The sequence below is a fragment of the Enhydra lutris genome, unplaced genomic scaffold (genome assembly GCF_002288905.1).
Source record: "Enhydra lutris kenyoni isolate GAN:26980312 unplaced genomic scaffold, ASM228890v2 scaffoldscaffold17, whole genome shotgun sequence".
Classification (NCBI taxonomy): Eukaryota; Metazoa; Chordata; class Mammalia; order Carnivora; family Mustelidae; genus Enhydra; species Enhydra lutris.
This window is the reverse complement of record NW_019154101.1, coordinates 13,339,417-13,366,806: the sequence shown is the minus strand read 5'-3', so window position 1 is coordinate 13,366,806 and position 27,390 is coordinate 13,339,417. Positions and strand designations below refer to the sequence as shown.

The 27,390-nt window shown below is 41.9% G+C and overlaps 1 protein-coding gene and 1 pseudogene across 1 annotated transcript in view; one reads left to right on the top strand and one right to left on the bottom strand.

The window, feature by feature from the left end:
• The window catches only part of LOC111147805 (solute carrier family 35 member F1), a 394,491-nt gene extending 378,480 nt beyond the window's left edge, over positions 1 to 16,011 (bottom strand). Inside the window, exon 1 of the mRNA XM_022504048.1 lies at positions 15,839 to 16,011. Coding sequence (XP_022359756.1) covers positions 15,839 to 16,011 — 173 coding nt within the window. The remainder of the gene's footprint in view (positions 1 to 15,838) is intronic.
• A 3,380-nt stretch (positions 16,012 to 19,391) lies between these two features.
• LOC111147741 lies at positions 19,392 to 25,278 on the top strand (annotated as a pseudogene).
• The last annotated feature ends 2,112 nt before the right edge of the window (positions 25,279 to 27,390 follow it).

The window sequence follows — 27,390 nt, the reverse complement described above, 5'->3', positions numbered from 1 at the left end:
TTTAATATTTTATTTATTTATTTGACAGAGATCACAAGTAGGCAGAGAGGCAGACAGAGAGAGAGAGAGAGAGAGAGAGAGAAGCAGGCTCTTGGCTGAGCAGAGAGCCCGATGCGGGACTCGATCCCAAGACCCTGAGATCACGACCCGAGCCGAAGGCAGCGGCCTAACCCACTGAGCCACCCAGGTGCCCCTCAAATTATCTTTCTATACTTGTCTATATCCCCTCCCTTTCCATTGATCAGTTTTTAAAAACTAAAACTAAAATTCATTGAGTACCTACTCTGCGCCAGGCACCATCAGGCATGGCTCTGCTTTATCCACTCCCTAAGATCAAAGCAGTTCCACAGACAGTGTTAGTCATTCACCAAAATGGGGAATCTGACAAGGAATGAGGGTGTCTTTGATTCATTAATATGTCACATGTCTTCTGTGCCTTTTTTTCCTTTGTTCACTTGCTAGCATTTCCTTAAGAGGGGCCAGAATCAACATTCTATGCCTCATGAAGCCAATTACTTTAATGGTTAAAACAGCAGAGCAGTAATATAAATGCAAGGCTAATTCTCTGCAAGGCTTCCCTCCACCCTCCACCCCTCCACCAGCATTCTATGTCCTTGTATATTGCCCTGTAAAAATCTTTTGTTCCTCGCGTATGTGTTATCTTCCCCAACCACCATTTGAAAGAGTTTGTGGTAGAGTACATCAGCCCAAGGAAATTCCTTTTTTAGAAAGGATGCACTGTAGACTCTGGCCCTTTACCTGCCTCTCCGGTTGCAGCCAAAAAGGCAGAGAGCATTCTCTAAATCCAATGGTTCCTAAATCCAATGAACTGCTTTCTAGGTGCGGCAAAGGGAAACGGGAGACACCAATCTGGTAAGAAAAGTTTTTTGTTGTATCTCAATTCACCAATCCACAGCCCAACACACTAATAGTCCTGGCACATCAGCCCACACTTGCATACATTCCCTTTGGCGTACTTTACATAATCACTATTTTTGACAAACTGATATCCAAAACGAGTGATCGGATACCCATCGCTGTAAATGCTTTAAATGGTGCTTTTCCTCAGTCACAGTCAAAAGCATAGTCTCAGGTTGCAATTAACTTTGGGGCTAGGGAGGTAATAATTATGGTCCCTTTGTATTGGACACAAATGAGTCCATTTATCAGCATTAGAGCTGCAAATGATCAATCTTCTAAAGCCAGCGCAAGCAAGCACCTCATTGCCTATATTTCTTTAGGATCAAGAGCGCCCAGCTTTCACTAGGGAAGGTCTATCCAAAATGCATGGATCCCATGAGGTGCAGGAAATAAATGGGACGCATCGAAGAAAGAGGAATTTTTTTTTTTTTTAAAGGAAGGACAAGGAAGAGGAAGAGAGCAAGGGGGAGTAGAAGAATTTTGCCTGAAAAACACAAATCACACAAACTATTAGAATCAAAGCAGGCGGAAAGGGAAAATTTTTAAAGTCAAGTCACCAGACTCATTATCACCTGGAGCCTGGAGTATTGTAATAAAACCATTTATGGCTCAGGGAAATGCAGGCTGGGGTGGCTAGTCTGTAGGCCCGGGGACATTCTCAGGTAGAGCTAGCTCATAGGTCATTCCACACAGAATATTTTTATTTTCTTAGATGATACTAATTCAGTATAATTCCAAAATAAAAATAAAATGTGTTAAAAATAAAGCATTCTTCTTGGACCAACTCTGAGCCCCCAAAAAAGCGTGGTAAGGAAATGTGACGGCTGTTTTCAAATAAGAAAGACAAACTATTCCAATGGAAAACTATGATCTATCAATATGTGTGTATGTGTGTATGTGTGAGAGAGAGAGAGTAAGAATGAAAAACAGAGCAAGAGAGAAAAAGACAGGTAGACAAAGGCTGATTACAAATAATCATTATTTGGAAAATAATATACATAGTACATCATATTAAATATTTATATACCCCAGAAAGCTTCAGAAAGGAAAAGCAGGAGACAAAGATAGGGTCAGGATACTGTGGATTGATCATCTTCATTTCATTTGTCTCTCTTATCTGGGAACTCGTATTTCCAGAGACATTAACGACCCTAGACATTATGATGAAATCTAGAAAAGGCCTTACCAGATGACTGGGGAAGCTTTAGTTACCCAATCCCTCCATCAGTAGATGGAGAAACTACAAGTAAACACACAATCTTTATAAATACTACGTTCATGCGATGCAAAGTCAGCTTCAAGACCCTGCTTCCAACCCCTCCCTACGAGGAATTCCAGAGCAATCAATGAATGAAGCAACTGGACCATGAATTTCATTCCAGTGTTCACTGGGTGATGGGGGTGGTTTCTGTTTGGTTGGTTTTCATGGCTGTTTTTCATAACTGTTTAGTTACTCCATAACTAGCTAGAAACTGCCCTGCGCCGTTTTCAAAAGACTCATCACCTCCTGTTGGACAGGCCTGGATACCACTCACCATGCTTGGCAGTACTGGAGGGACAACGGTTAATCTTGTAATTAATTTTGTAATTAGCTGCAAATATCCTTCTTAGTCTCTCTGCGACTACACACACCATCCGGAACAGTTTTCCCCACCCTCCCTCTGTCCTCCCACACACACCTGCCCTCACCTCACAGTCTCCCTGTTTTCAAGCTGTCACCTGACCCTGGGATTTTCCGAGGCCCCTCACCACCCACCGGCCTTCAGAGTGGTCTGTAAGGCTATCTGTTGAGGAAAGGACCCTCTCTGAGAGCACAGTGTTTCTTCTGCCTACAGCAGGATACAGATCGGGACAGAGACTCCAGCCATCCCCAGGAACCCAGTGTCACAAAGAGCTCCTCTGATCCTGCTGGCATCTGGGCTTCCCCTCATTAGCACATTAAAGCTGCTCTGTCCCTTCCCTCTGAGCCGCTCTGTCTGTCCCACTGCCGGCCTCTATGGAGCCTTTTAGGCCCACGCTCATTTTGAAACCTCCCCAGTTCAAGAGGCACTAACCCCTTCCCAAAGCCTGTCGAACTCCTTTACACACCACAGCTACCTTGGAAGCATTAATCACTCTGAGAGGCGCAACCAGACAGCAGGACAGACACCTTCGGCCACATGAGCCTTCCCAAGAAGAGGCTTTCTTAAAACAAACCAAATAATAATAATAATAATCATATCTAGCTTTCAACAAATGGAATACACTGAAGTAAAGACTTGTGCTTTGTTCACAGGTGGGTGGGTTCCCGTTCAGATTCTGACTGACAAGGCTCAGGAGGGAAACCAGCAGGCCAGCGTGCGGCCTGCACTCAAGGCCTCCGCACGCTGAGGGCACCAGTCGGCATCTGTCAGGGGCCTGAAGGCAGCTCAAACCCCTGAAGACCCCGCTCCCCTTTGAATATTGTGACAAGGATAACAACTGCATGGTGCTTGGCGGCCTTCCAAGCCCACACCCAGACGTTATTTCATTTAAAAATCCCCAAAATGCAACGGGAAATGAAGGGGTAGGATTAGTTTAACTAGTGTACAAATGAGAAAATTGAAGCCTAAAACTTAAGTCAGTTGCCTGAGACAGAATGTATGGATCACATTCTGAAGGGGACACCATCATGCCAACAGCCCAGACACAAAATCTCTGAGTGACTTTTAATTCTCTCTTGTGTCTCTCACACCCTATTCCCAGATGTATTCAGGACAAATATCCTACTGAGCTCCCCACAGTGTGCCCCGTACTAATATCTTGACTTTCTCATAGTTGAATTCACAGAGGATTCTTGCTTCCTGTGTCACTTGGGCCCAGATCTGTTTCTGAGTTAACCCTATCCAGGACAGACTTCTTTCTGCCCATCACACCTCCTACGTCATCCCCCCCACAAATGTCAAATAAGCACACAGCACTGTCCCTCAATCCTATTACACTTCTTTCGTATATTTCCTTTCTGACTCTTCAAAATGACTGGTACCAACTTCCCTCTGCACTGATGTCCTACACCCCTCCCAGCACCTAGCTCCTTCATTCTCATACCTTCCTTGATAATCCTTTCCTTAGAGCTCGAAGAGAAAGAGAAGTCCCCAGCCAGAAACGGACTTTTATTCCCATCAAAATCTACCAAATCACCTTCATTTACACCCACATGCTGTGTTCCTCTCTTGTATCATGGAGAGTGTCCAACCTTCCCCCCTTCCTTTGGATCCCACCTACTAGCCGTCTCAAGGCTCTCCCCCCTTCCGTTATCCTGTTCCTTCCCACACATGCAACTTCCCCCCTTAACACATTACCATCCCCATGGGCACACAGACCTCTGGTGTTATCTCCTCTATTAAGAGACTCTCCCTTTGCCTCTCATTAGAGAAAAACTTCTCAAAAGTTATGTTTTGAAGGCCTTCCCCACTTTCCCTCCCCAGCCATTCCATTCAGGCTTCCACATACCACCACACTGAACCTGTGCCTTTCGTGGCCCCCAAGGTTCCCGCATTGCTGAGCCATTGCCTACTCCTCTGTCCTTCCCTCAATGACTTCAGCGCTGTGCACCCTTTATCTCCTCCCTCCCTCCTTGCTTCCCTTAGGGCTTCTGAATACCACACTCTCCTGTTTTCTCTCCTCCTTCAGACCTCTCCTCCTCCAGGTCCTTAGCTCAGAGGTGGATGCACTGCCCAGACTGACCACGGACCCTTCTCGTCCGCTATCTCACTTTGTCTCTCCAGATGATCTCACCCAGGACACCCGGCGACCCCCAAATGCAAATCCCCAGCCCCCGTGTTCTCCCCAGAAACCCAGACTCCAGCTGTCACTGGACATTTCCACTAGACATTTCTAAAAGAACTTGCCAGAAGTAATTGCCTGACTTTTCCACCACAAATATGTTACTCTCCCTGTCCTTCCCATCTTAAGACAGTGGCCCCTTCACTCACTCAATTTCTCAAGCCCCCCAAAGTAGAACTTTGTTTTATCCTTTTCCTTCAACAGCCTCTTCAAATCACTCACCTAGTCCCATGGACTCCATCTCCCAGCTCAGATCACTCCAAAACATGATTGTTTCTCTCTACCACGATTGCCACCCTCCAGTCCAAGCCTCCAACACCTCCCTTCCTCCAGTAACCGCTTACCTCTCCTACAATCCATTCTCCAACAGCAGCTAGAATAGTCTTTCCAAAACATTAACCAGATTACTCCTTTGCTAAATACCTTCCAGTTGCTCCCCCTCCCATTTATAAAACCCAAACTCTTCTCCTGGCCTCTGAGGCCCTAAAAGATCTAATGCCTCTGTCCCCTGTGAGCTCCTCCCCTCCTCTGCTCACTTCCATCCTGCACTTCAGTCTCCCTCTCTTTCAGTGCATTGTGCCTGCTTGTCTCTCCTTAGCATCTCAGCCTGGAGTGACCTTCAAGTGGCCGGTTCCTTCTGATCATCCCAGTCTTAGCTTCAGTGTTACGAGAGAGAGAAAGAGAGAGAGAGAGAGAGAGGCCTTTTCTGACCCCTCAAGTCAAAGCACCACCCACTGCCTCTCTGTTGCCTCCCCCCACTTTAACTGTCGGTGTAGTACTTAGCACAACAGGATAGCTTTCTTAGTATTTGTTCATTGTCTGCCCCAACTCCAATGCTGTCACCATGACAGTGGAGGTCTTTTATGCCTTGCTCCCTGTGGTATCCCCAATATCCAGATGATGCTTCTTACCCGACACAGTCATCATCTGACGAATGGCTGCAGAGCTCCTAGTGTCTGCTCCTCAGAGCTTGAAATGAAGCCCTAACAGTGGCTCCGCCACTCACACCAGCGCCTACGGAACCCTGACTCTCCTTTCTCTCACTCAGAATGTACTTTCTTTCACCTCGTGATCCCTGAAAGCTAGCATCTCCACTTACAACCCATTCCACAGAACTGGGGTGCTGTGCTGTACCACTTCCTACTTGTAAAAGTCACCCTGCCTAGCATCTAAGGTGGGAGTCCCAACCCAGGCTGTTGGGTTGAGTCCCTGGTACTTAATGTAGCTGCCCTCTGAGCTAATGTACTGCATTCATAGCACCAGCTGGGATATTTCCAAGGCCGTGACTAGCACCAGCCTAATGCTACTGCTATAAGGAACCCCTACCCTGGGATTAGATGCACTTCTAGATTCATTGTTGAATCCAGACTCCCAGTTGCTCCCTCTTGGATACTGGGCTGGGACCAGTGCGTGCCTCTCGAACTATGTACTATAAGATATCAGTTGTTCCTTTCCATTCATTGCAGGCAATGCTTTTGTGAAATGCAACTTTAAAAACCAGCTACTAGAAAAATAAAATGGCAAAAACCAAACTCTTACCAAAATACATGACCCCATTTTTAATATTAGAAGGAAAGACATAAAAGTTCTGTCGGCTATCTATAGATACTTCTAAATGCTCACTGTCGATTTCTGTTCATGTCACATTCTGGTTATGCAGTTTCTGAACCAGCACAGGTCCTGGGACCACACTCTGATTGTCTGGCTGCTGTCCTCCTGGCTGTCTGTGTAGTTCACGCAATACCCTAGGTCTCTTCTGCCATGGTGAGCAGATCCCTTCCTCAAAACAACTTTTAAATACCATTTTGTAAAACAAGTATTAAAACACCCACAATGTTGTAGGCACTCTTGCGTACTTTCTCCAAAATAATCTAATCTTCCTCTTCCTGATCTTGGTCCAGATTCTGTCCAAATCACAGCACTTCCCTCTCCCTGCCTCTGTCCCATTTAGACTCCTTTGTCCGCTCTCCTAAATGGCTATGGTAGTCCCTAACTTGCCCCCCATACCTCGGTCCGTCCCCTCTCCTTCTGTCCTACAGACTGTGTTCAGAATATCACATTTAGGCACATCTCTGATCATGTCCTTTCTCTATCCAATAACCCGCAAGAGTTAGAGTGAAGTCTAACTCCTTATTAGAGCACCTAAGAGTGCCCAGTGTCTGTCTCCACCCTACAATTCTAACCTTACTCCACTCCACTGCCTTTTTTCCTTCCACATAATACTGTCAAACTGGACACTTACTCCTCTTACTATCTTTTATCCCATATTTGGCTTCATCCTTTCTACTACCCACCTTCTGCCGTGGATTGAAAGATTATGTCCCGCCAAAGTTCATGAGTTGAAGCCCAAATCCCCAGTGTGATGGTATCTGGAGGTGGGACCTTCAGAAGGTGGTTAGACTGAGGTGAGGTCACTGGGGTGGAGTCCCCATCATGGAATTAGTACCCTTACAAGGAGAGATAGGAGAGAGATTGCTCTCTTGCACTACAGACTGAAGATAGGAGAAGATGGCTGACTATAAGTCAAGAAGGCCCCACCAGACACTCACTCGACTGGCTTCACTTCACTCCAGAACTGTGAGAAATAAATGTCTATTGTTTAAGCCACATAGTCTATGGTATCTTGTTATAACAGCCCTCGCTAAGACTTTATCTCTCCATGCCAAGGGAAAATGCTATCCCTTGAACCTTCCTGCCCTGTCTCCCATCTAGTGTGGGCTCTCCTCTGTAGGAGGAGAGCTGTGTGGGCTGTCCTCTGTAGCCATACAAAAGCACTAAGCTGTATGGCCACAAAAATTGGTTTCTCTATCTATAAAAGGATGATAATATAACCACTATTGTTATTATAAGAACACATGCTGTAAGTTTTATAATATAAAATGTATACTTTATAATGTAAGATTTAAGAATCTGATCTACTGTCTAAATGCTAATTTTAATTCAAACACTCTCGTTACGTTGTATCAAATTATATAATAACGCATGCAGTCCTTCCCCCAACTCATGCTCATGTTGTTGCCCTATTTTAAATCTCTCTTACCTGTGACATATGTCCATGTGTTCAAGGTCCCTTCTAGCTGTTTCTATTGTTCAGAATGTTCATATTGTCAGGAAACTATTTTCCTTTTTTGTTTGTTTGCTTGTTTTTAGGAAATTCTGTTTTCTTGATTTACATGGCACTGACCTATTGATAGGCTCGCCCTGCAATGGCAGGATGGGATTCAAATCTTTTCTCCTTTTTCTCCTAACATTCTGAAGGTAGATAAACATTATAGCTAGCTAGTCCTCTTCCTTTTTTTTTTTTTTTTTTTTTTTTTTAAGTTCTGGGTGAAACAAATTGTACTGCATTCATCAGGAAAGATCTACCTCTGGACTCTGTGTAAACTTCAAGTAATTTTATTATGGGTTCCTCTTGAGTAGTTTGCCTACAGGTGAAACAGCTAAATTATGAGGCTTTTTGTACACCTCTGTTAGATCAGCTTGAAAATCTAATCATTTTTGAGAGGTGATGTATGTTACCAGTATTTTTACTTTACTTAAATTGTCCCCTTGATAAATTATACTGAAAGGGTAATAACAGTTAGAAAGTCTACCAATGGCACCCAAGAGTCCTCTTCAGCCCATACCTGTCTGGTTCACTGCTGTGATCCTGTAGTGCCCAACAAATAGGAAGAACTCAATAAATACTGAATGAATGAATGAATGAATGGGAAAACAGTAAAGTGTTTGTCTTATACAATGGATCAGTACTTTTGCTATCTCAGAGTCAGGAATGATTAGGAATTATAGCCTTATTTAACTCTAAATCTAAATAATTAGACTGATTTGGTTTTTTAAATCCTTTAGTGTTTATTCAATTGTAGTAGTTTTCCCTAATTCATTTTTAAAATGGCAAGAATTGGTGGTACATATTATCAGAGCTTGCAAAATGGTATTTAAGGTATTTTTTAACCATCACAGAGTCACATATATAAATTTTCTTCAGGCAGGGGCACCAGGATGGCTCAGCCCCTTAAGCGTTTGCCTTCGGCTAAGGTCATGATCCCAGGACCTTGGGATGGAGCCCTGGGTTGGAGCCCTGGGATGGACCCTGGGGGGAACCTACTTTTTCCTCCCCCTCTGCCCCTCCTCCCAATTCATGTGCACAAGCTGGCTCCCTCTCTCTCAAATAAATAAATAAATAAATAAAACCTTTAAAAAAATTTCTTCAGAGAAAGTTCGGAATTTAAATCCAATAGAAAATAATCATTAAAAATTTTTAATAATAGTATTCTTAAACAAATTACTTTCATTGCCACTGACTGAGGCGTGACATTTTTCTAAGAAAACACTTTCTAAGACATATTTATTTTTACTGTTTTCTTTGATATTTCCTATGAAATTTCTTCTTAACTATTGTGCATACAAGTAGTCCCTGTATAGAGTCAAAATGGTAGAATAAGAAGTTTAATATGGATTGCATATTGAACAACTTATTTATAAGACTCTAGTATCTAGATATGCGGAGGCATACAATTAGCCATTATCCATAAAAATTCAGGTTACAAATTATAATGATTCACTCCCAGTAGCAGAACATGTGCCTGATTACCCAGTTAGATTTTGAGGTCCTTCAGGCCAAGAATCATGTTTTACTATCTATGTGTCCTCCAGAAGAGGGCTCAGCACACAGTAAGTGATTAATAACAAATAAACATAGAAACCGCTAACTGGGTATAAAAGCAACCAAAGGAATGGGAGAAAATACTTGTAAACCATATATCTAATAAGGGATTAATATCCGGAATACATAAAGAACTCCTACAACTCAACAACTAAAAAGCCCCCAAAAATCCAATTTAAAAATGAGCAAAGGTCTTAAGTAGACATTTCTCCGAAGACATACAAATGGCCAAAAAGCTTATGAAAAACTGCTCAGTATCAGTAATCATTAGGGAAAGGCAAATCAAAACCACAATGAGATTTCACTTCACAACCCTGAGGATGGCCACAATAAACACACACACACACACACACACACAAAGTAACAAGTGTTGGCAAGGATGTGGAGAAATTGAAACTCTTAGACACTGTGAGTGAGAATATAAAATGGTGCCAATGCTATGAAAAACTCCAAAAAATAAAAATAGAATCACCATATGATCCAGCAATCCTACTTCTGGGTACATATCCCCAAAAATTGAAAATAGGATCTTGAAGACATATTTCACATTCATGCTCATTGCAGCTTTATTCACATTGTCAAGGGATGGAAGAAGTTAAATGTCCATCAACAGATAAATGGATAAAGAAAATGTGGTATATACATACAGTGGAATATTATTCAGCCTAAAAAAGGTAGGAAATTCTCTCAGGTAGCACAACATGAGGACATTACGCTAAGTGAATTAAGCCAGTCATAAAAAGACAAACACTACATGATTCCATTTACATGAGGTATCCAGAAAAGTCAAACTCTTAGAAACAAAAGTAGAATGCTAGTTGCCAGGGTCAGCATGGAAGGGAGAAAGAGGAGTTGGTTAATGGATTCAGTTTCAGTTTTGCAAGATGATAAAATTCTAGACATATGTTGCATGAAAATGTGCACACAAATAACACTAGTGTATTATACACTTAACAGTACTAAAGATGGCAAATTTTATGTCATGTGGTTTGGCCATTAAAAACAAGAATAAATGAATTTATACTTGTATATGTTCATGCTACAGTCAAGAAATGTGCCAGGGGCGCCCGGGTGACTCAGTCAGTTAAGCGGCTGCCTTCCGCTCAGGTCATGATCCCAGCATCCTCGGATAGTGTCCTACATTGGGCTCCTTGCTTGGTGGGAAGCCTGCTTCTCCCTCTGCCTCTGCCTGCCACTCTGCCTATGTGCGCACTCGCTCTTTCTCTCTCTCTCTCTCTCTCTCTCTGACAAATAAATAAACAAATAATCTTTAAAAAAAAGAAAGAAGAAAGAAAGAAATATTTGTGAGATATTTTTCCATGTGGCTATTGGAGTTTAACTTCTTAAGCATACTTTTTTTAGAAATATAATCAAGAATTAATGTGTTTGAAAAAGGTACAGTGAATGCTCATTGGCCTGAACTCAAATGAATGAGAAAGCTAAACTAAAACCTGGTGGTGGTATTCTCACATTCTGCATTCTACTTTTATGAGAAATGGCAATTAAATAATAAATCAGCTCTTGCATTAGGCAACTTTAGAACTATCTGGGCAGCCAACTTAATTTCCTATATCGTCTTTATTACAGCAGTGTACAGTAAAAATAGACTTCTATTATGATGGCCCTGGACTCTGAAGGATCTTGAGATGGTGAAAGCTCAAAGGAAAATTACACAAAGATGCATCCATTTTTTTACACATTACTTGGAAATATATTATCTCTATCCCAAGTAAACCAAATACCACTTTAATATAAATGCTCATTTCTCCAAGCCCTCTTTATAAAAAATAACTATACAGGATGATCTTTTATTTTCATAATTTTGTTCTTTGGTTAAAAATAAATGCATCCTTCAACATCCTTTGTTTACTACTGATCTTAGAAATGTCTGTTTTTAATCACACCACCCGGTTCAATTTGGAATACTGTGTATCAATTATCCTCATCACTAGTTGGTCTTTCCTTTCATTCTGACATCTGTTAGAAGAAGCAGCTTGAGGAAGAGCTTTGCTATCAATTTTTCAACAAGAGCCTTCTGACTTGATAAAAAGGGATCATCTAAATTATGTCCTCATCAACTGTACCTATTACTTAGTTCCAGCATACTCCTGTTCTTGGTAGCCATTCTGTTAGTCCACCTTATTTAATGACTCATAAATGCTATATACACATATTAACCTATCTTATATGTGGATTTTATTTAGGCTTGCTACCAATGCTCTCCTCTTTAATGTTTCTTGGTCTTCAACTCAAAAATTTTTCAGAAATTTTAAAATTAATAAAATGAATCAAAATGGAAGTTGGACATCAGTTCCAAATCAAATGAATGGATGACCCAGCATCACACTAGTGGTTCCATTCTACTAAATATCCCCCCTACAGGATTCAAAAAGACAGAAACCCCTTTATAACTTGAGACAACCCAATGAATCTCTTTTTGGGAAGAAAGTGGGTCAAAACTAGAAATTCAGTTATTTTTGTTGAGATCTGAAAATAATACTCAACTCGAAAAGATAAATAAAACTGCACACACGCAAAATACAAAACAAGCTATTACTCGTTTTTCACAAACCTTTCATTAAGTAATCATTTTAGAGGAGCAAATCTCCAGATACCATACAGACCAGCATCTACTCCTCTATTTTTCTAACATACCAGTATTCAGCAGTTTTTGTGAAAGGGTCATCAACTGTTGCCCTTGAAGTGTTTTCTTTTTTGTCACATCTTGCTTGCCTGTGACAGGATAATAAATACTATTCCACGCTAAGAAATAAGTGAGGAAGGGGTGCCCGGGTGGCTCAGTGGGTTAAGCCTCTGCCTTCGGCTCAGGTCATGATCTCGGGGTCCTGGGATCGAGCCCCGCATCGGGCTCTCTGCTCGGCAGGGAGCCTGCTTCCCCCTCTCTGCCTGCCTCTCTGTCTATTAATGATCTCTCTCTGTCAAATAAATTTAAAAAAAAGAAAGAAAGAAATAAGTGAGGAAGAGTTTGCCACATTTTGTTCCATGCTCAAACCAATACATTATTCTAAATCTCTGGGAATTAAAGAAGTAACAATTATTTCAGCATTAGAACCATCTTGGATTTCTTGCATCCCACTGCCAAAACAAATTTGAATACCACAGGGAGAAGAATGTGACACATCCAATCAACTGGTTTCAAAAAATTACCTAGCACCTCCTCTTTCACCAAAATGTTGGATACTATCAGATTCTAAACTCATCACTATATAGAAAGTGAGTAATCAGTGAGATGCCCCAACTGCCATGTACAAAATGCAGCAATCCAACTCTACAAGCCTGTAAAGAAGGGGAAAGAATGAGGGGCTATACTGAGGAAAGTAAAATGATGCAGAATAATGTCAAGCAGATTTCATTAAGGTAACACTACATTTTTCAGTCTATGCTTCTTGACAGCAAGTACCTTTAATTAATTATTAATCAGTACTTTTTTTTTTTTTAACTTATCCCCGGGTAGATATAGATAGCATATGTATTTGCATTTCTTCCTCTGGGTTGACAGGTAGCTATTGTTAGAGATTTCCACCAATGGCAGGCAAATCACAGGGCTTAGGTTGCTTGTAGTCTAACACTCCCCATCTCACTGCACCATCATCAGTCTGTCAGCACTGCCTCTTTGGCCCAATGGGATTCTAAGAGCTAACTAACAGTGGTGCAATGTCCCATTCTATCTCTGAAGAGACTACTGGCCAGCTCACAGCAATAGAATGCTGCCAACCATATATCTGCATGCCAAAAATTGGAGAGTTTTTTTTTTAATATTGGCTCTAAACTTCCAGCTTTGCAACTTCAGTTTCTGCTAACAGCTAAGTTGCTCCATGCCAGAAGCAGATGAAAAAAAAAAAAAAAAGCAACTGAAACCCAGAGGATAGTAAGTTGATAGAGCAATGCAGGTGAAGGATATAGAATCATTAAGGAAAAAGGAAGAGTAAAAGAAGAAGAAAAAGAAGGAGGGGGATGGATTTTAAGCTTTGAGAGAATGAACAGAGATGCTTATGATCTGGCCCCAGTGGGCCAGCCTGCTAGCCATTACTGACTGATCCAATCTACTTGGAGGATTCAGACGAGAGGGGAGCCACACCTACATGCTGGCACGAGAGCTCTAAAATTCAACTTTCTTCCCATATTGTTTGTAGAGCCCAGTCACTCATCAGCCACTACCAATGACCTCCTGTAGACATAATCATGGTGCAGAAGCCAAACTCATCAACATGCTAATGAAATTATTACATCAAGATTTTTGTATTTAATCTGACTTTTTTTTCAGTCTTCATACCAAAGATGCTCCTTCTCAGAAGAAATATTTTCTTCTTGTCCCTTTAAGTACAAGGGAAGACCATTAACTCAATATAAAATATTATATTGAAAATTCTGAAGAATTTTCAAAGACAACTAGATGTTTTAGTTGAAGTGGAAAGGCTATAACCCTGGGTACGTTCCCATTCACAGAGGGGCCTGAGACGACATGTCACTGGCCCAATCTTTCAGTCTAAGTTCTTCCTCTGTAAATTAGTAATAGTACAACTCATGTCACACAGGTCACTGAAGGCTTAGTAATACACAAAGTTCTACTTATGACGTACTAAGACTTCATTTGCCTATGATGCTCCCACAAACCCACCTCATATAACAAAAAAGCTGCTACAGAAATGAGATTATGTAGAGTTTTATATTCATCCAGGTGTTTCTTTAGTATTTCTTTAGTATTATCTCATGACAAGAGCGGTAAGACAAGTACTATAAAACATGTTTTACAAATGCAGAAGCCAAGCCCCAGGGAGATGTGCAGCTCTGCCCCATGCCACGTGGCTAGTTACTGGCTGAGAAATGATGACAGCCAAGTCTCCTCAGTGATCTTTTTATTCTGGACTCTAAGATTCATTAAATATCAAGAAATAACTTGCAAGAATCAATAAGAACTTGTAATCAAGCAAAAATAAATGAACGATTGCACCAGGCTTTTTTCCAATTTGATGAGGGATATTAATATTTAACATACTCTGCTTAAAAATTTAAACGTCCAATGCCAAGATATTTACGATTCAAAAAACCACAGGTGTTCGTGAAGAATAGGAAACCTATAGAGCATGTAGTAAGCCAACATCTTCTTGATTCAACTTCTGGCCACTGTCTTTTAAATGTAATATTTTGGAAGGTGTTATCCTAAGCTACAACTCGAAGGAAAGTAGAGTCTTGTCTTTGTATTACCAACTCCTGTCTCACTCCCAGTGAATTGCTTCTTGTTTGCTGATAAATGGAAACATACTGAAGTACCCACAAATAAGCTAATGTACATGTTAAGTCTTCGCAAAGGACCGGAATGGTTTGGGATTTGTTATACCTGAATTAAACCATACTCCATCTTTCCGCTCCTATTTCTGTGCATATTTTGTGCTCCCACTACAGCTTTAAGCCCCATAGAGTTCTATGTGAATTCCCCATAGCTCTATGGGGAGTCTCGGCCACCCAAAACTGTGCTACACAGAAACCTGTACGAATAGAGCGACCTTAAGAGTTACCCGCACAGATGCACCAAAAAAGCGCACACGCACTTAAATAAAAACACACAAAACCAATCCTCTGGGTTTTTTAAGTGTCAGCTCTTCAACCATTTCAAGTTACTTAAGTAGAAAAAGTCGCCTCCACGGAACAGTTGAGTCAGGGGCACCCGGGGCCCCATCTTCATATCAACCTGTATTCGCAGCCTAAAAAGCCTCGTCCTTGATCCATTCACTGCGCAGATTCCAGCACTGGAGGCGCCGGCGATCTGCGCTCGCCTCCTCTGGCTTTAGCCCGCCTTGGAACAACCGGGCCCCTCCTGCTCACACCCTTCTCGCAACATTTTTGCACTTTGCGTGGGTCTGATCCAGGCCTCCAGCCTCCCGTTCCCTGGTCTCAGCTTGGACGAGTCTGAGCGGCAACTGGAACGTCAGACAGAAGTGGGTCCCCTCCTGCCCGCCCGGGCTGTCCCCTCGCGTGGAGGCTGGAGACATCCGGCCGTGGCGGGCGACAGCGCGAGGCCGGCGACTTCTTCGCCATCCCCGCAGCCCCGCGTCTTCCCGCCTCCGCCCGGGCCACCCTTGAGTCCCCCATGTCCCCGGGGCGCAAAGCTGAGGTCCGAGTGGGTAAGGGGACCGAGGCAACACGCGTGTGCGAGGGTGTGAGTGCAGACACACGGCAGCCGGGCAGCAAACCCCGCCTCTCCCCGAACTCCCGCCTCGGACCAGCGGGCAGCCCGGGCGCCCCAGGGCTGCCCGCTCTGGGACAAAGCTGCCACGGCCTCCCAGCAGGCGCGGGGCGCGTCGTCGCCGGGTCTCCTCAGTCTCCCTCGGCCGCGACTCCGTCCCTAGGGGCCTCAGGGCCGCCAGGGGTCCGGCGAGACCCGGGGCCCGGCTCCCGCAGCCCTCGCCCCGCGCCCCCGCCGCGGCTCACCTGTTCAGCACTTTGCGGATCCTCTGGCGTACGCCAGCCCGGGAGGAGGCGGACAGGCTGCCGCCGCCGCCACTGCCCTCGGCCGGCAGGTTCTCGATGGTGGTCACCACATGGTTCGGCGGGGCCGGCGGCGGCGGCTGCAGCTGCTGCTGCGGCGGCTCGGGGGGGATCATCGCGGCGGAGGCGGCGGCGCGGCGGCGATCAGAACCCAGCCGGGCGCATCGTGCGCCGGCTCGGGGCCCGGGAACGCGCAGAGGACCCGGCCGGGCGGCCGCGGCCCGGGAGGCGGTGCTGCCTGCGAAGCGGCGATGCCGGGAGGTACCCGCAGCTACGGCCGCAGCCGCCGCCCAGCCCGCCACTCACTCCTCTCCCGTCCTGGTGCGCGCCCCCTTTCTCCGCCGCCGCCTTCTCCCGCCCCGGCTCTTCCCGAGCCGCTCCCCAAGTCCTGGCACACCCCGCGAAGTGGCCGCAAAGGGGGCCGTGCGCGGCCGCCGAGCTGCCCGTCGGCTCAGTAGAGCCCGGGGAGAGAGGGGATGGGACTCCGGGCTTTGCCTTCTCTCCCGGCGCCCAGGTCCTCTCGGGGAGAGCGGCGCAGTTGTGCTGGCGCCGCCTCAGCCTGTCCCCCGCTCGCTCGGAAAGCTGCCGTCTGTGTCTCACGGAGTGAGAGACCGAGAGTGAACCCGGAGAGCCGGGCGGGGGCGCCGCGGCGGCGGCGGCGGCGAAGGGGGGCCAGGGCGGGGACACGCGCTCGGTCTTCGCCAGAGGGCGCTCCCGAGGCGCATCATTGCCCCGACCCTCCTCTCCCCGGTACACCCGAGGCCCTGCCTAGCTCGGGGTTGCGAGGATTTGTTTTGTTGTCTTTTGTTTTGTTGTCTTTTGTTTGTTGTTCGCTTGAGGCTGGGGATAGACCCTTCCCCTTTAGTTGGAGGCGACTACCCGCTCCTGCCGCGACACCGCGGAACCTTAGCACCACCTTCCCGGGACAGCGCCGGGACGCGAAGACAAGGCGCGGTCCCGAATTAAAAACCCAAACTCCAGTATCCTATTACCCCCAACACTCACCGTAATGGGCCTGGAGGAAATTGGAGGAGAAACAACTTCGCACAAAGAATTCATTCTGGAAACTGGAAAAAGCATGTTAGACCAACTCCACGTCTGCCTCTTGTAGGGCTGTGAAGGAAACGTAGGCAGATTCGACTTCCAATTGTGCCTCTAAAACTTATTAGCAGAGATTCCCTAAGCAATTTATGTACTTACATTCTGAGACACATCCTCCTTTGTGCAACGGAGGCTTTGCGTCTTTCTCCCCATGGTGTAGTAAGAGTTAAATGAGGCAAAGCACCCAGCAGGGGGCCCTGCGGGCTTCTTCAAGGGGTCTCTGACCAGAGGATCTCCACCCCCAAAGGGGAAAGCCCCTGAGAACCTGGCACAGAAATGTTAGACCTAAACAAGACCGCATTTCTCTCAAAGGAAACCTGGTTTCCTGTCCCAGGCATCTCTTAAACCGATTGCTCCAGATTCCAGTTAATAACTGACTCTTAAGGGACTTCTATTTTTCACATTTTCCTTTATCTAGACTGTCTGGATAGGGATCCTACTGTGGAAAATGATAAGCATTTTGAAAATTTTTCCACTTTAGTCAGCGTGTGGAATTATTGGCCCTGAATATGGTTAAAAGATAAGTATGTTTACAGAACGGCGTGCTAATATCGCCACTGAATCCAAATGCACAAATAAAAAATACTGGTGATTTGCCAAGGAGAGTGGGGTTAGGGAAAAAATAACATTCGAGAAAGGAATGGACTATGTCTGATTAACCCAAGGGAGAGGGGAGGATGAAAAGATGAGATTCACTGTTTGGTTAAGAAGTTGCCACCCTTTTAACAATATTGGGAACCCTTTTTTTAATTATCAAAAATTTGAGGAAACAGCTGTCCAAAAAGCTTTCCAATCTACATTTCAATTTATGTAAAACCCAGTTACTACCTGAAATATCCCTGAGGTCTTTTTTCTACAAAACGTAACCCAAATTAGAGCATTTTCCCTTTAATAATTAACACGCTGCCCTGTTCTTTCTCAAGAACCCTTCACTCAGATTTTTCCACCTCAGTTTTGTACCAAATACTCTGAAGAATTGTTGCAAATGGGATCAAAGCTTGTAACCTCATGGGCGGTAAGATTTTAATAGTTCCCAATGAGTTTGCCCTTGGGGGACCCACCAAATGGAGGCAATATTAATCAAATGCACTTCATCTCAACCTGGTGGCAAATCGTGGTAGGAATCTCTCTATTAAAACAACATTTGTGGTTATTTCACGTGTCTGCCTTGAATGACTGGTTGCTTGAGTGCCCTCTTCCTTCACATTTGGCCTCCTTCCTTTTGAATGTTTCTGGCACATCACAACTCAGGGCTGTGTCTGCACTTCAGTGTCTGCGTTTGTGTCTGGTCATTTCTCTGGTTGGACTGTTGAACCCGAACTATCTAACTCTCCACTGAGTCAGGAGGGAAAAAAGCCAGGATGGGAGAGGAACAAGATGAGAGATGAAAAATTTCAATCCTGCTGTTAAGAAAAGACCTAATGCAGGTACAAGCCTTAGGTTTTCATTCTTTCTTGTAAAGGGGTTACAGTCTCAGGCCCATTCTTGCCTTCCAATTCTGTGCTTCATGCTTGTCTCCTAAAAAGTAGCAAAATAGCATTTGAGAGGTAAGTAGAACAGCTGTTAAAAGGACACGTGTCCGAGTGGCCATCTGATATGGAATTAAACAAAAGAGATATGTGGAAGGCCTACTTCCCTTTCCCCTGCTGCCTCCTGGGCCTCAAAATCCATCTTTCATGAGCTCAGAACCAAAGAAAAGGGGATGAGGGCAATAAGCTGTGGGTCTGTATGCAGTTTTTTAGCTGGAGCGTGTGGATTCCAGGATGGTGCTTACTGCTCAGTTCATCCCTCTTTGACCGGGTGTGCTTAGGCCGACCATTGTAAAATTTCCATTCCATTCGTACCATTACATCATCTGATTTTCACTTAACCAAGTGCTAGCTCCATTGGATTCTTCTAGGAAGTAGAAGTTGACTATCAGCTATACCCTCTTTAATGGTGTTCATTTTAAAGAGAGTTCCTCTCAGGTAGGGAAGAGTAGGGTTTGGCCCGTGTCTCAGTCCTCAGAGTCACCAGGCATTTTGACTCATCTGTTTTGCATAGACTGCTCCTGTGTGTTGTATCAGGTAAAAGCTTCACCGTCATGCTCCAGAAGTAAGTGATGATTCTCTCCAAATTGCTGAGCAGTCGCCTGGAATTGCTTGCGTTGCTCCAAATGCCCAGTGGCCCATCTGCTCTCCCCATGCCACTCTCTTACTCTTTTTCTTTCTCTCCTAAGTCTTTTTGAATCTACTCAAAACATGCTACATGGCATCGAGAATGAAAGGGCAGCCGAGTTTTGATTCACATGATTGAATTCACACAGGAGAGAAGAAAGCAAAGCTGGTGGGAAACTTACAGAGATGGGAAAGGGAAAGGAGAAGAATGTGTAGGTCTTTACATTTATATCCAAGCAATGGATAAAATAATTGGGAAGTCAAATTGGCAGAACCTCATCATTACAGTCTGTGGACAGTATGGGTGGACAGTATCGGTGGAAAAGATGCACAGAGCAAGGAAACAGACAGTAAGCAAGAGGTGTCAAGGACTGCTCTCACATTTTACACCCCTCTTCTGTTTATGTAATTTTTTTCTTTTGCGTTTTGGAAATGTTATTTCTTCGGGGGAAACTCTGAATACCATCTGTAGGTTTATAATTGACCTTTCCTGATAAGAGACCTGGAGCACTAGAGAAGGAGATAAGTGTTATTAGTTGTGAATAAGGCCTAATTTTCCAGGGTCAGACTACATTACCATAGCTTAAAAATGTCTAAGTATTATTTGCCAAGCGTTCCATTTCCAAAAGCATAGGATAGCATATCTCTGTCATGGTGAGATGGTAAGTCCTTGACAACAGAAAGCTTGCCTTATTCAGTAAGGGCACTGATAGTACCAGTTTCCTCATGATTATCTTAATATCTCAAGACATAAACATATATATATATATCTCAAGACATTAGCCAAAAAATATGAGAATGATTCCTGTATTTGTCCGTTTAGGCTGCTGTAACAAATGCCATCAACTTAACAAACATTTATTTCTCACTTCCTGGAAAGGCCAAGATCAAGGCACCAGCATATTTGGTGTCTGGTGAGAGCCTTCCTCCTGATTTGCAAATGTTCACCTTCTTGCTGTGGAGAAAGACCATCTCTCTCATGTCTCTTATAAGGGTACTAATACCATTCATGAAGGCTTTACCCTCATTACCTAATTATCTCCCAAAGGCTCACCTCCAAATACTATCACATTGGGGATTCAGGTTTTAACATATAAATTTGTGGTAGGGGGAGGTGGACACAAACATTCATTTCCTAGGAATGTTCCAGAAACACTCACTGGGTTTTTTTGGCAGTATATATAATAATTTATTATTTTGATTTGTTAGAGTATTACTATACAAATTTACATACAGTTTTAAGAAAACATTATGGAGGGGCACCTGGGTGGTTCAGTGGGTTAAAGCCTCTGCCCGGCTCAGGTCATGATCCCAGGGTCCTGGGATCAAGCCCCACATCAGGCTCTCTGCTCCGTGGGGAGCCTGCTTCTCTCTCTCTCTGCCTGCCTCTCTGCCTGCCTCTCTGTCTACTTGTGATCTCTGTCTGTCAAATAAATAAATAAAATCTTTAAAAAAAAATCAGTAACATAATGCTTACTACTTTAATCAGAGATGCAGAGATATCAATTATCTCTGAATAGGGCAGCAAAATCCTCAAATAAACCTCTTTTATCATTTTATTTTTTTTTAAGATTTTATTTATTTATTTGACAGAGAGAGAGACAGAGGAGGAAGCAGGCTCCCTGCTGAGCAGAGAGCCCAATGCGGGGCTCGATCCCAGGACCCTGGGATCATGACCTGAGCCGAAGGCAGAGGCTTTAACCCACTGAGCCACCCAGGCGCCCCTCTTTTATCATTTTAAACTGATGACATCAATAACCTCTCCCTCTAAATTTTTAATACACAAAAATATTAAAGTAAATGTTTTGGTAAAATTGTAGTAAATTTATATACTGACTTGTCAATGAAATTTATACACTGACTTGTGTGGAATTTATATACCAACTTGACATTGACTAGGTGGGAATTTACATACTGTCTTGTCAGTGACCAGCTGGGAAGAAACTATGTTTGAGTAGAATTCTACCATGTTATAGTAGAAATTGGAGCCAAAGAAATTTCAGTTACAAATTCAGCTCTATTGACTTGGCTTGTTTCATTTTAATCAGTTCTTAAAACTTTCTGAGTAACAGTTTTCTAATCAATAAAAATGAGGAAAATAATATATACTCTACAAGACACACACAGACTAGCAATAATATATACAAAGAATCTGGCATAACAGGTATTTTAAAAAATAATTGATCTGGATTTGGATATGATGGAGTGGATGGCATTAGAATTAACTGTCCCCATCAATAATTCTAAAAGGTATATTAAATATTAGACAGTAGTCAATGTAAGGCCATGATCCTTTAGAGGAAAGAAATATATAAGAAATGAAACACATTAGCACATTAGGTGAGCCCAATATTCATCTCAGCTTTACCCTGAGGGCATTTCCAAACCAAAATTCAGAGAAATAGTGCCCAATCAGAGAGTGGTAGTTTCACTGGGTAGAGATAGATCCCAGAGTTTAGAGTTGCAAAGACTGCTGGGATTTGCTTGGGAGGGTTCTAGAAAGGAGGAACCTAAGAGAAGGAGGGTAAAAACTCAGTGTGAAAATTGCACACAGAGGCAACTCTTGAGAATTACATGTACACAGCAAAACTCTAGGCCCAGCAAAGAAAGCTGGAGAGCTGGACAGAGATTTCAGAGGGAGCAGTGTTGGGAGGGCAGAGGTTGGTAATTAATTCCAGTGATTATACAGAGTATTTGGTGAACTCCCAGGCTTTGGGTGGAGACTCAAAAAAAGGCTATACCCTAAGTTTAAGGACCATGTCATGGCAGTAAGAGCTATACTCTAGGACAGAGGACTCTTCCTAAGAGAGCCAAAAACCAAACCTCAACAGGACAGAGTTGACAGGGTTGATGATTGCCTTCCATATTAAAATTTAATATTCTGTTGAGAAAGATACCATCATCCAAAATCTCTATTGCCTATACTCACAATATCCAGCAAGCAGCCAAAAATTACTACAAAAATTACTACAAATATAAAGAAGGAGAAAAAAAGTTACTAATGTTCTCTGTAAAAAAATAAGCAATAAATGTTATAGACTTTATAGGCTATACAGTCTCTGTTGCAACTACTTTGCTGGTGCAATGTGAACGCAGGCATTGGCAATAGGTAAATGAATATGGCTCTGTTTCAATAAAAGTTTACTTACTTGCCATTTGCAATGACATGGATAGAACTAGAGAGTATTATGTAAGTGAAATAAATCATTCAGAGAAAGAAAATCATCATATGATCTCACTTATATGTGGTATTTAAGAAACAAAACAGGAAGATAGAAGAAGGGAAAAAATAAAACAAGATGAAATCAGAGAGGGAGACAAACCAAAAGAGACTCATAATCATAGGAAACAAACAGGGTTGCTGGGGGTAGGGGAATGGGGTAACTGGGTGATGGACTTCAAGGAGGGCATGTGATGTAATGAGCACTGAGTATTATATAAAACTGATGAATCACTGACCTCTACCTCTGAAACTAATAATACATTATATGTTAATTGATTGAATTTAAATTAAAAAATTTTAAAACTTTATACATAAACACTGAAGTTTAAGTTCCATGTAATTTTCACATGTCAAGAAATATTCCTTCTTTGTTTTTTTTTAAACCATTTAAAAATGTAAGACCTATTCTAGATTTGGCTGTATAAAAACAGCTAATATTGATCAGAAACATAGATGTAAATACCCTCAATAAAACATTGGCAAACCAATTCCAACAACATACAAAAAGGATTCTATACCATGACCAAGGGAGATTTATCCTAGAAACACACAAGGTTGGCTTCACATCTGAAAATCAATTGATGTCATACACCATATTAATCAAATAAAGAATAATTTTCATAAGCATTTGACAAAACCCAACACACATGCCTGATAAAATCTTTCATAAAACTGTTCATAGAAGGGAATTTCCTGAATCTGAATGATCATCTAAAAAGAAAAAAAAAAACTACAGTGAAAACCATATTTAATATTTAAAAACCAAATGCCCCCCAACTTCAGGAATAAACCAAGAATATCTGTTCTCACCATTTCCACTCAATGTTGTATGGAGGATTTAGCCAATCCAATCAGCAAGAAAAAGTATTTAAAGGCATCCAGATAGGAAAGATAAAGTAAAACTATCTCTATTCACAGACGGCATAATCCTATACCTAGAATATCTTAAGGAATCTACCAAAAAAAAAAAAAAAATCACTATTACAACTAACACACAAATATAGCAAGGTTGCAGAATATCAGATAGATATACACAAATTAATTGTATTTCTATGCACTAGTCATGAACATAAATGAAAATGAAATTAAGAAATAGTTCCATTTACAATAGTATCAAAAAGAATAAAATCCTTAGGAAAGAGATGTAACAAAGGTAGTACAAGATGTATACATGAAAAATGCTTGGCACAAAGTCTGCTTGAGATTTCTTCCCCCTCCCTCTGCCTCCACCTCTTCTCCCCTCCCTCCACCATTCGCACTCCCTCTCTCTCTGAAGTAAATAAATAAAATATTTAAAAAAAAAAATGGACATACAAGCAAATCAGTAAGAAAACATATGTAAAACACACGTCCAGTGAAGGATATGCAGATATACAGGTCCAGGGTATATAAAGAATTCTTACAACTCATTAAGAAGCAAGGAAACCATTCAAAAATAGGCAAAATATTTGAATACACATTTCACCAAAGAAGATGTATGAATGGCTAATTAGCATGTAAAAAGATGCTTAACATCATTAGTCGGTAGGGAAATGTAAATTAAAACCACAATGAGATATCATTTCACACCCACTAGGATGCCTATAATAAAAAAGACAATTACTAAGGTTGGCAAGATGTAGAGAACAGAAGCACTGATTCACTGCTGCTGGGAATATAAAATAGTGAACCACTTTGGAAAATAGTTTGGCTGTTTCTTAAAATGTTAAAAATAGATTTCCGTATGACCTAGAAATCTCACTTCCAGGTATCTGCCCAAGAGAAATGAATATGTCATATACCCACACAGAGATTTGCAATAAATGTTTGAAGAATCATTATTCATAATAACCCCAAATTGGAAAAAAAACTAAAAGTCAATCAACTGGTCAATGGATAGACAAAAATATGGTATAGTCATGCAACAAACTATTACTCACCAGTAAAAAAGAACAAACTACTGATATATGCTGAGATGAATGAACTTGAAACACATTCTGCTAAGTGAAGGAAGGCAGACACAAAGGACCACATAACGTAAGATTCTACTTGTAGGAAATGTTCAGAACAGGCAAATCTATGGAGATAGAATGTAAACTATTGGTTGCCTAGAACAAAGGTGAGCAGGTCAGATTAACAGCAAATAGTAGGCTGCTCTCCCAAGATGGTGGTTGCTACCGGCAGAGTTCGGAGGTATACTGAAGGAGGTAACAGGATCAGCAGCTACAAGGCAAAGTGGGTAGCCTTCCACTACCAGTCTGAAATGCTGGCTTTCCACCCTTCCAGTGGAAAGCCCAACCATGCAGACATCTTGCTCATAAACCTACAGTATATTTCAGAGGTGGAAATAATTAATCACTGAACAGAAACCCCTTCTCCCCTAGCTGTACTCAATGTTGGTAGGCTTGCCAGCAAAGCACAGATAGAAAAAGAGGAGAAGCTGAGCCAGGCCTATGCAATTAGTGCTGGTGTCTTCCCAGAGGGCCAGCAGTTCTTCGAGACCATACACAAGACCTTTAAAGACTATAAGTGGCAAGGAAAAAACATCATAGTCATGGAAGAAGTTGTTAATATACCCCCCCATATCAAGTGGGAAAAGAAACCATAAAGGCAAAGAGCCATGTATGCAAGATACTTTAGAAATGTGGAAAAGTATTTAAAAATACTTTAGGGACGTGGACAGTCAAAAGATACTGCAGCATTCACAAGCCCAGCAACCACAGAAGGAGGTCACCCTGTCATCCAAAGTCCACACACATAGAGGACTCACAGTATCCAGCCAACAAGGTAGGGTGATGGCTTTAGTGGAGGTAGGCGGAAGGGAAGGGATCCTCAATTTCCTGCTGGGTCTTGTTAACAAAGGGTCTTTCCAGATCTTAAACTTGAACAAAGCACCCAAAACAAGGAGCAAGAGAAAAATTTAGAAGTTGGGGAAAAATACCCATAAGTAGTAAATAAATAATACATAATAAAATAAAACTGATTTATGATGATTATTGCATAATTAGATAAATTTAGGCATGACATGGGTGAATTTTATGATATATAAAATATGCCTTAATAAAGTTGAAAAACATCACTTATATTCTCAGAAAGTAAGAGAAGATTTTGAAAACTTCAAATAGGAACAGAATGACACACATGCAAAAAATAAAATTCAGAAAACAAAATAAACATTCAGAAATTAAAATGTTTGAAGGAGGAACGAAGAACCCAATCGATGGTTTGCAAGGTAAATCTAACAAATTCATCTAGAAATTTATTTTAAAAATAGAGGAAAATAGAGAAAAATGGTAAGAAAATCAGAAAGTCAGTTAAGGGGGGGTCAACATTTGAAAAATAGGTGTTCTTCATAAAAGAACAGAGAAATGGGAGGAAATTTCCATGAAATAATGCACTGATGTCTCAGAACTAAAAAGCATGAGTTAAGAGTCTGAAAAGGCCAAACACGATAAACAGCACCAGTACATTATCATGCAAGTCCAATAATTTGGAGACAAAGAATTTAAGTTTCCAGAGGGGGGAAAAAAAAATCCAGAATGGTAAGGGTCTTCTTAATAGCAACAATGGAAATTAAAAGACAGTGGGCCATCTTCAGAATGCTGAAGGAAAATTATTTTCACTCTTGGATTTTGTATCCAGTCAAATTGTCAATCTTCTATGAATATAGGTAAAGATATGTTCAGACATAGAACGTCTTGCAATATTTGCCTTCCATTTACCTTTTATGGGGAAGCTACCTGATGTATTCCACCAAAACTAGAGTCTAAATGAAGAAGGAGAACTAAGAACAAAGAGATCCAACACAGAAGAGAAGCAAAGGGAATACCTGTGATGATGCTGGGAGATCTCAAAACTACAGGTGTGCACAAGTCATTGAGGACAAATATTCCACATTGGAAAATGCCAAAAGACTCTGGGAGAGTCCTTCTCCCAGATGAAATCGACAAAAACAAGCAAAACCTAATGCATCTTAACCTCTTGAGAGTAAATTTAGACAACTAGTAGAAAACTTGTAATTGAATTTAACAAGTAAAAAGAAATTTTAAGAAAATGGCAATTATTAACATCAGCAATAACCAATAGTTGTTCAGGCAGGAGAAAAAAGTGGTTACAGTTCACTAACTGTCTAAGCTCTTAACAGTGTTTGCTGAGCCACAACAATGCAGACCCTGAATTTTGATCTAGATAAATTTATAACTACATTGGATTGATGAGAGAATGAAATGGTATATATGTATATTTGGGGACAGTAAAAAAGGAAACAAACCCCACAGTTTCCATAGTGAGAAATCAATAAAAGAATCAACTAAGAGAGTGGAAAGTGATTGCCTATGGTGAAGGGCAAAATGGTAGAGAGGGAAATGGAACACTACTGTTTTACTTAACAAACCTTATAGATGTGACTCTTCAAACCATGTGTAGGTATAAATTTGACCAAAGATAAATAAATAAATAGATAGGGTTTTTTTGTTTTGTTTTGTTTTTCAAAAAGAAAGAAAAGTATAGAAGTGTAACCCTGACACACTGAGTTCTTAGTGTTGCCAAGACACCTTCCTGAACAGATTGCAACTAAGGCGGAAGGCTAGCGGAAGGCTAGGGGCTGTTGTCAAGATCTGCAACAGTTTCTTATTTAAGCTAACAAATAATTCTCACAGTATATCTACAAGTAGATTCATTAATTTGCTAATTGTGTTTCCATTCTATAGAGATATCTATCATTTCCTTATTGATAAACCTTCAATTCCCCAACAGATTAATCCAGCCACAATTCAACAAACACTTTCTTGTCAAGTTGAAATAAAGCAGTAGAATATTAATAAACAGTAAGACATTATTTTCTCATTAACATACTTTGGCATGAAAGTGGGGAGGGAAGATAGTAATATGGTGTGGTTTTTTTCAGTTTTCAAATCAAAAGTTAAACATGTTCGAGTTTATTCATTCAGCTGGATATAGTAGACTTTCCCTGTCCCTGTAGAGTTGTACAAGTCAATGAGTTGCTAAAAGTTAACGGGAATAAGTTATCTTACATT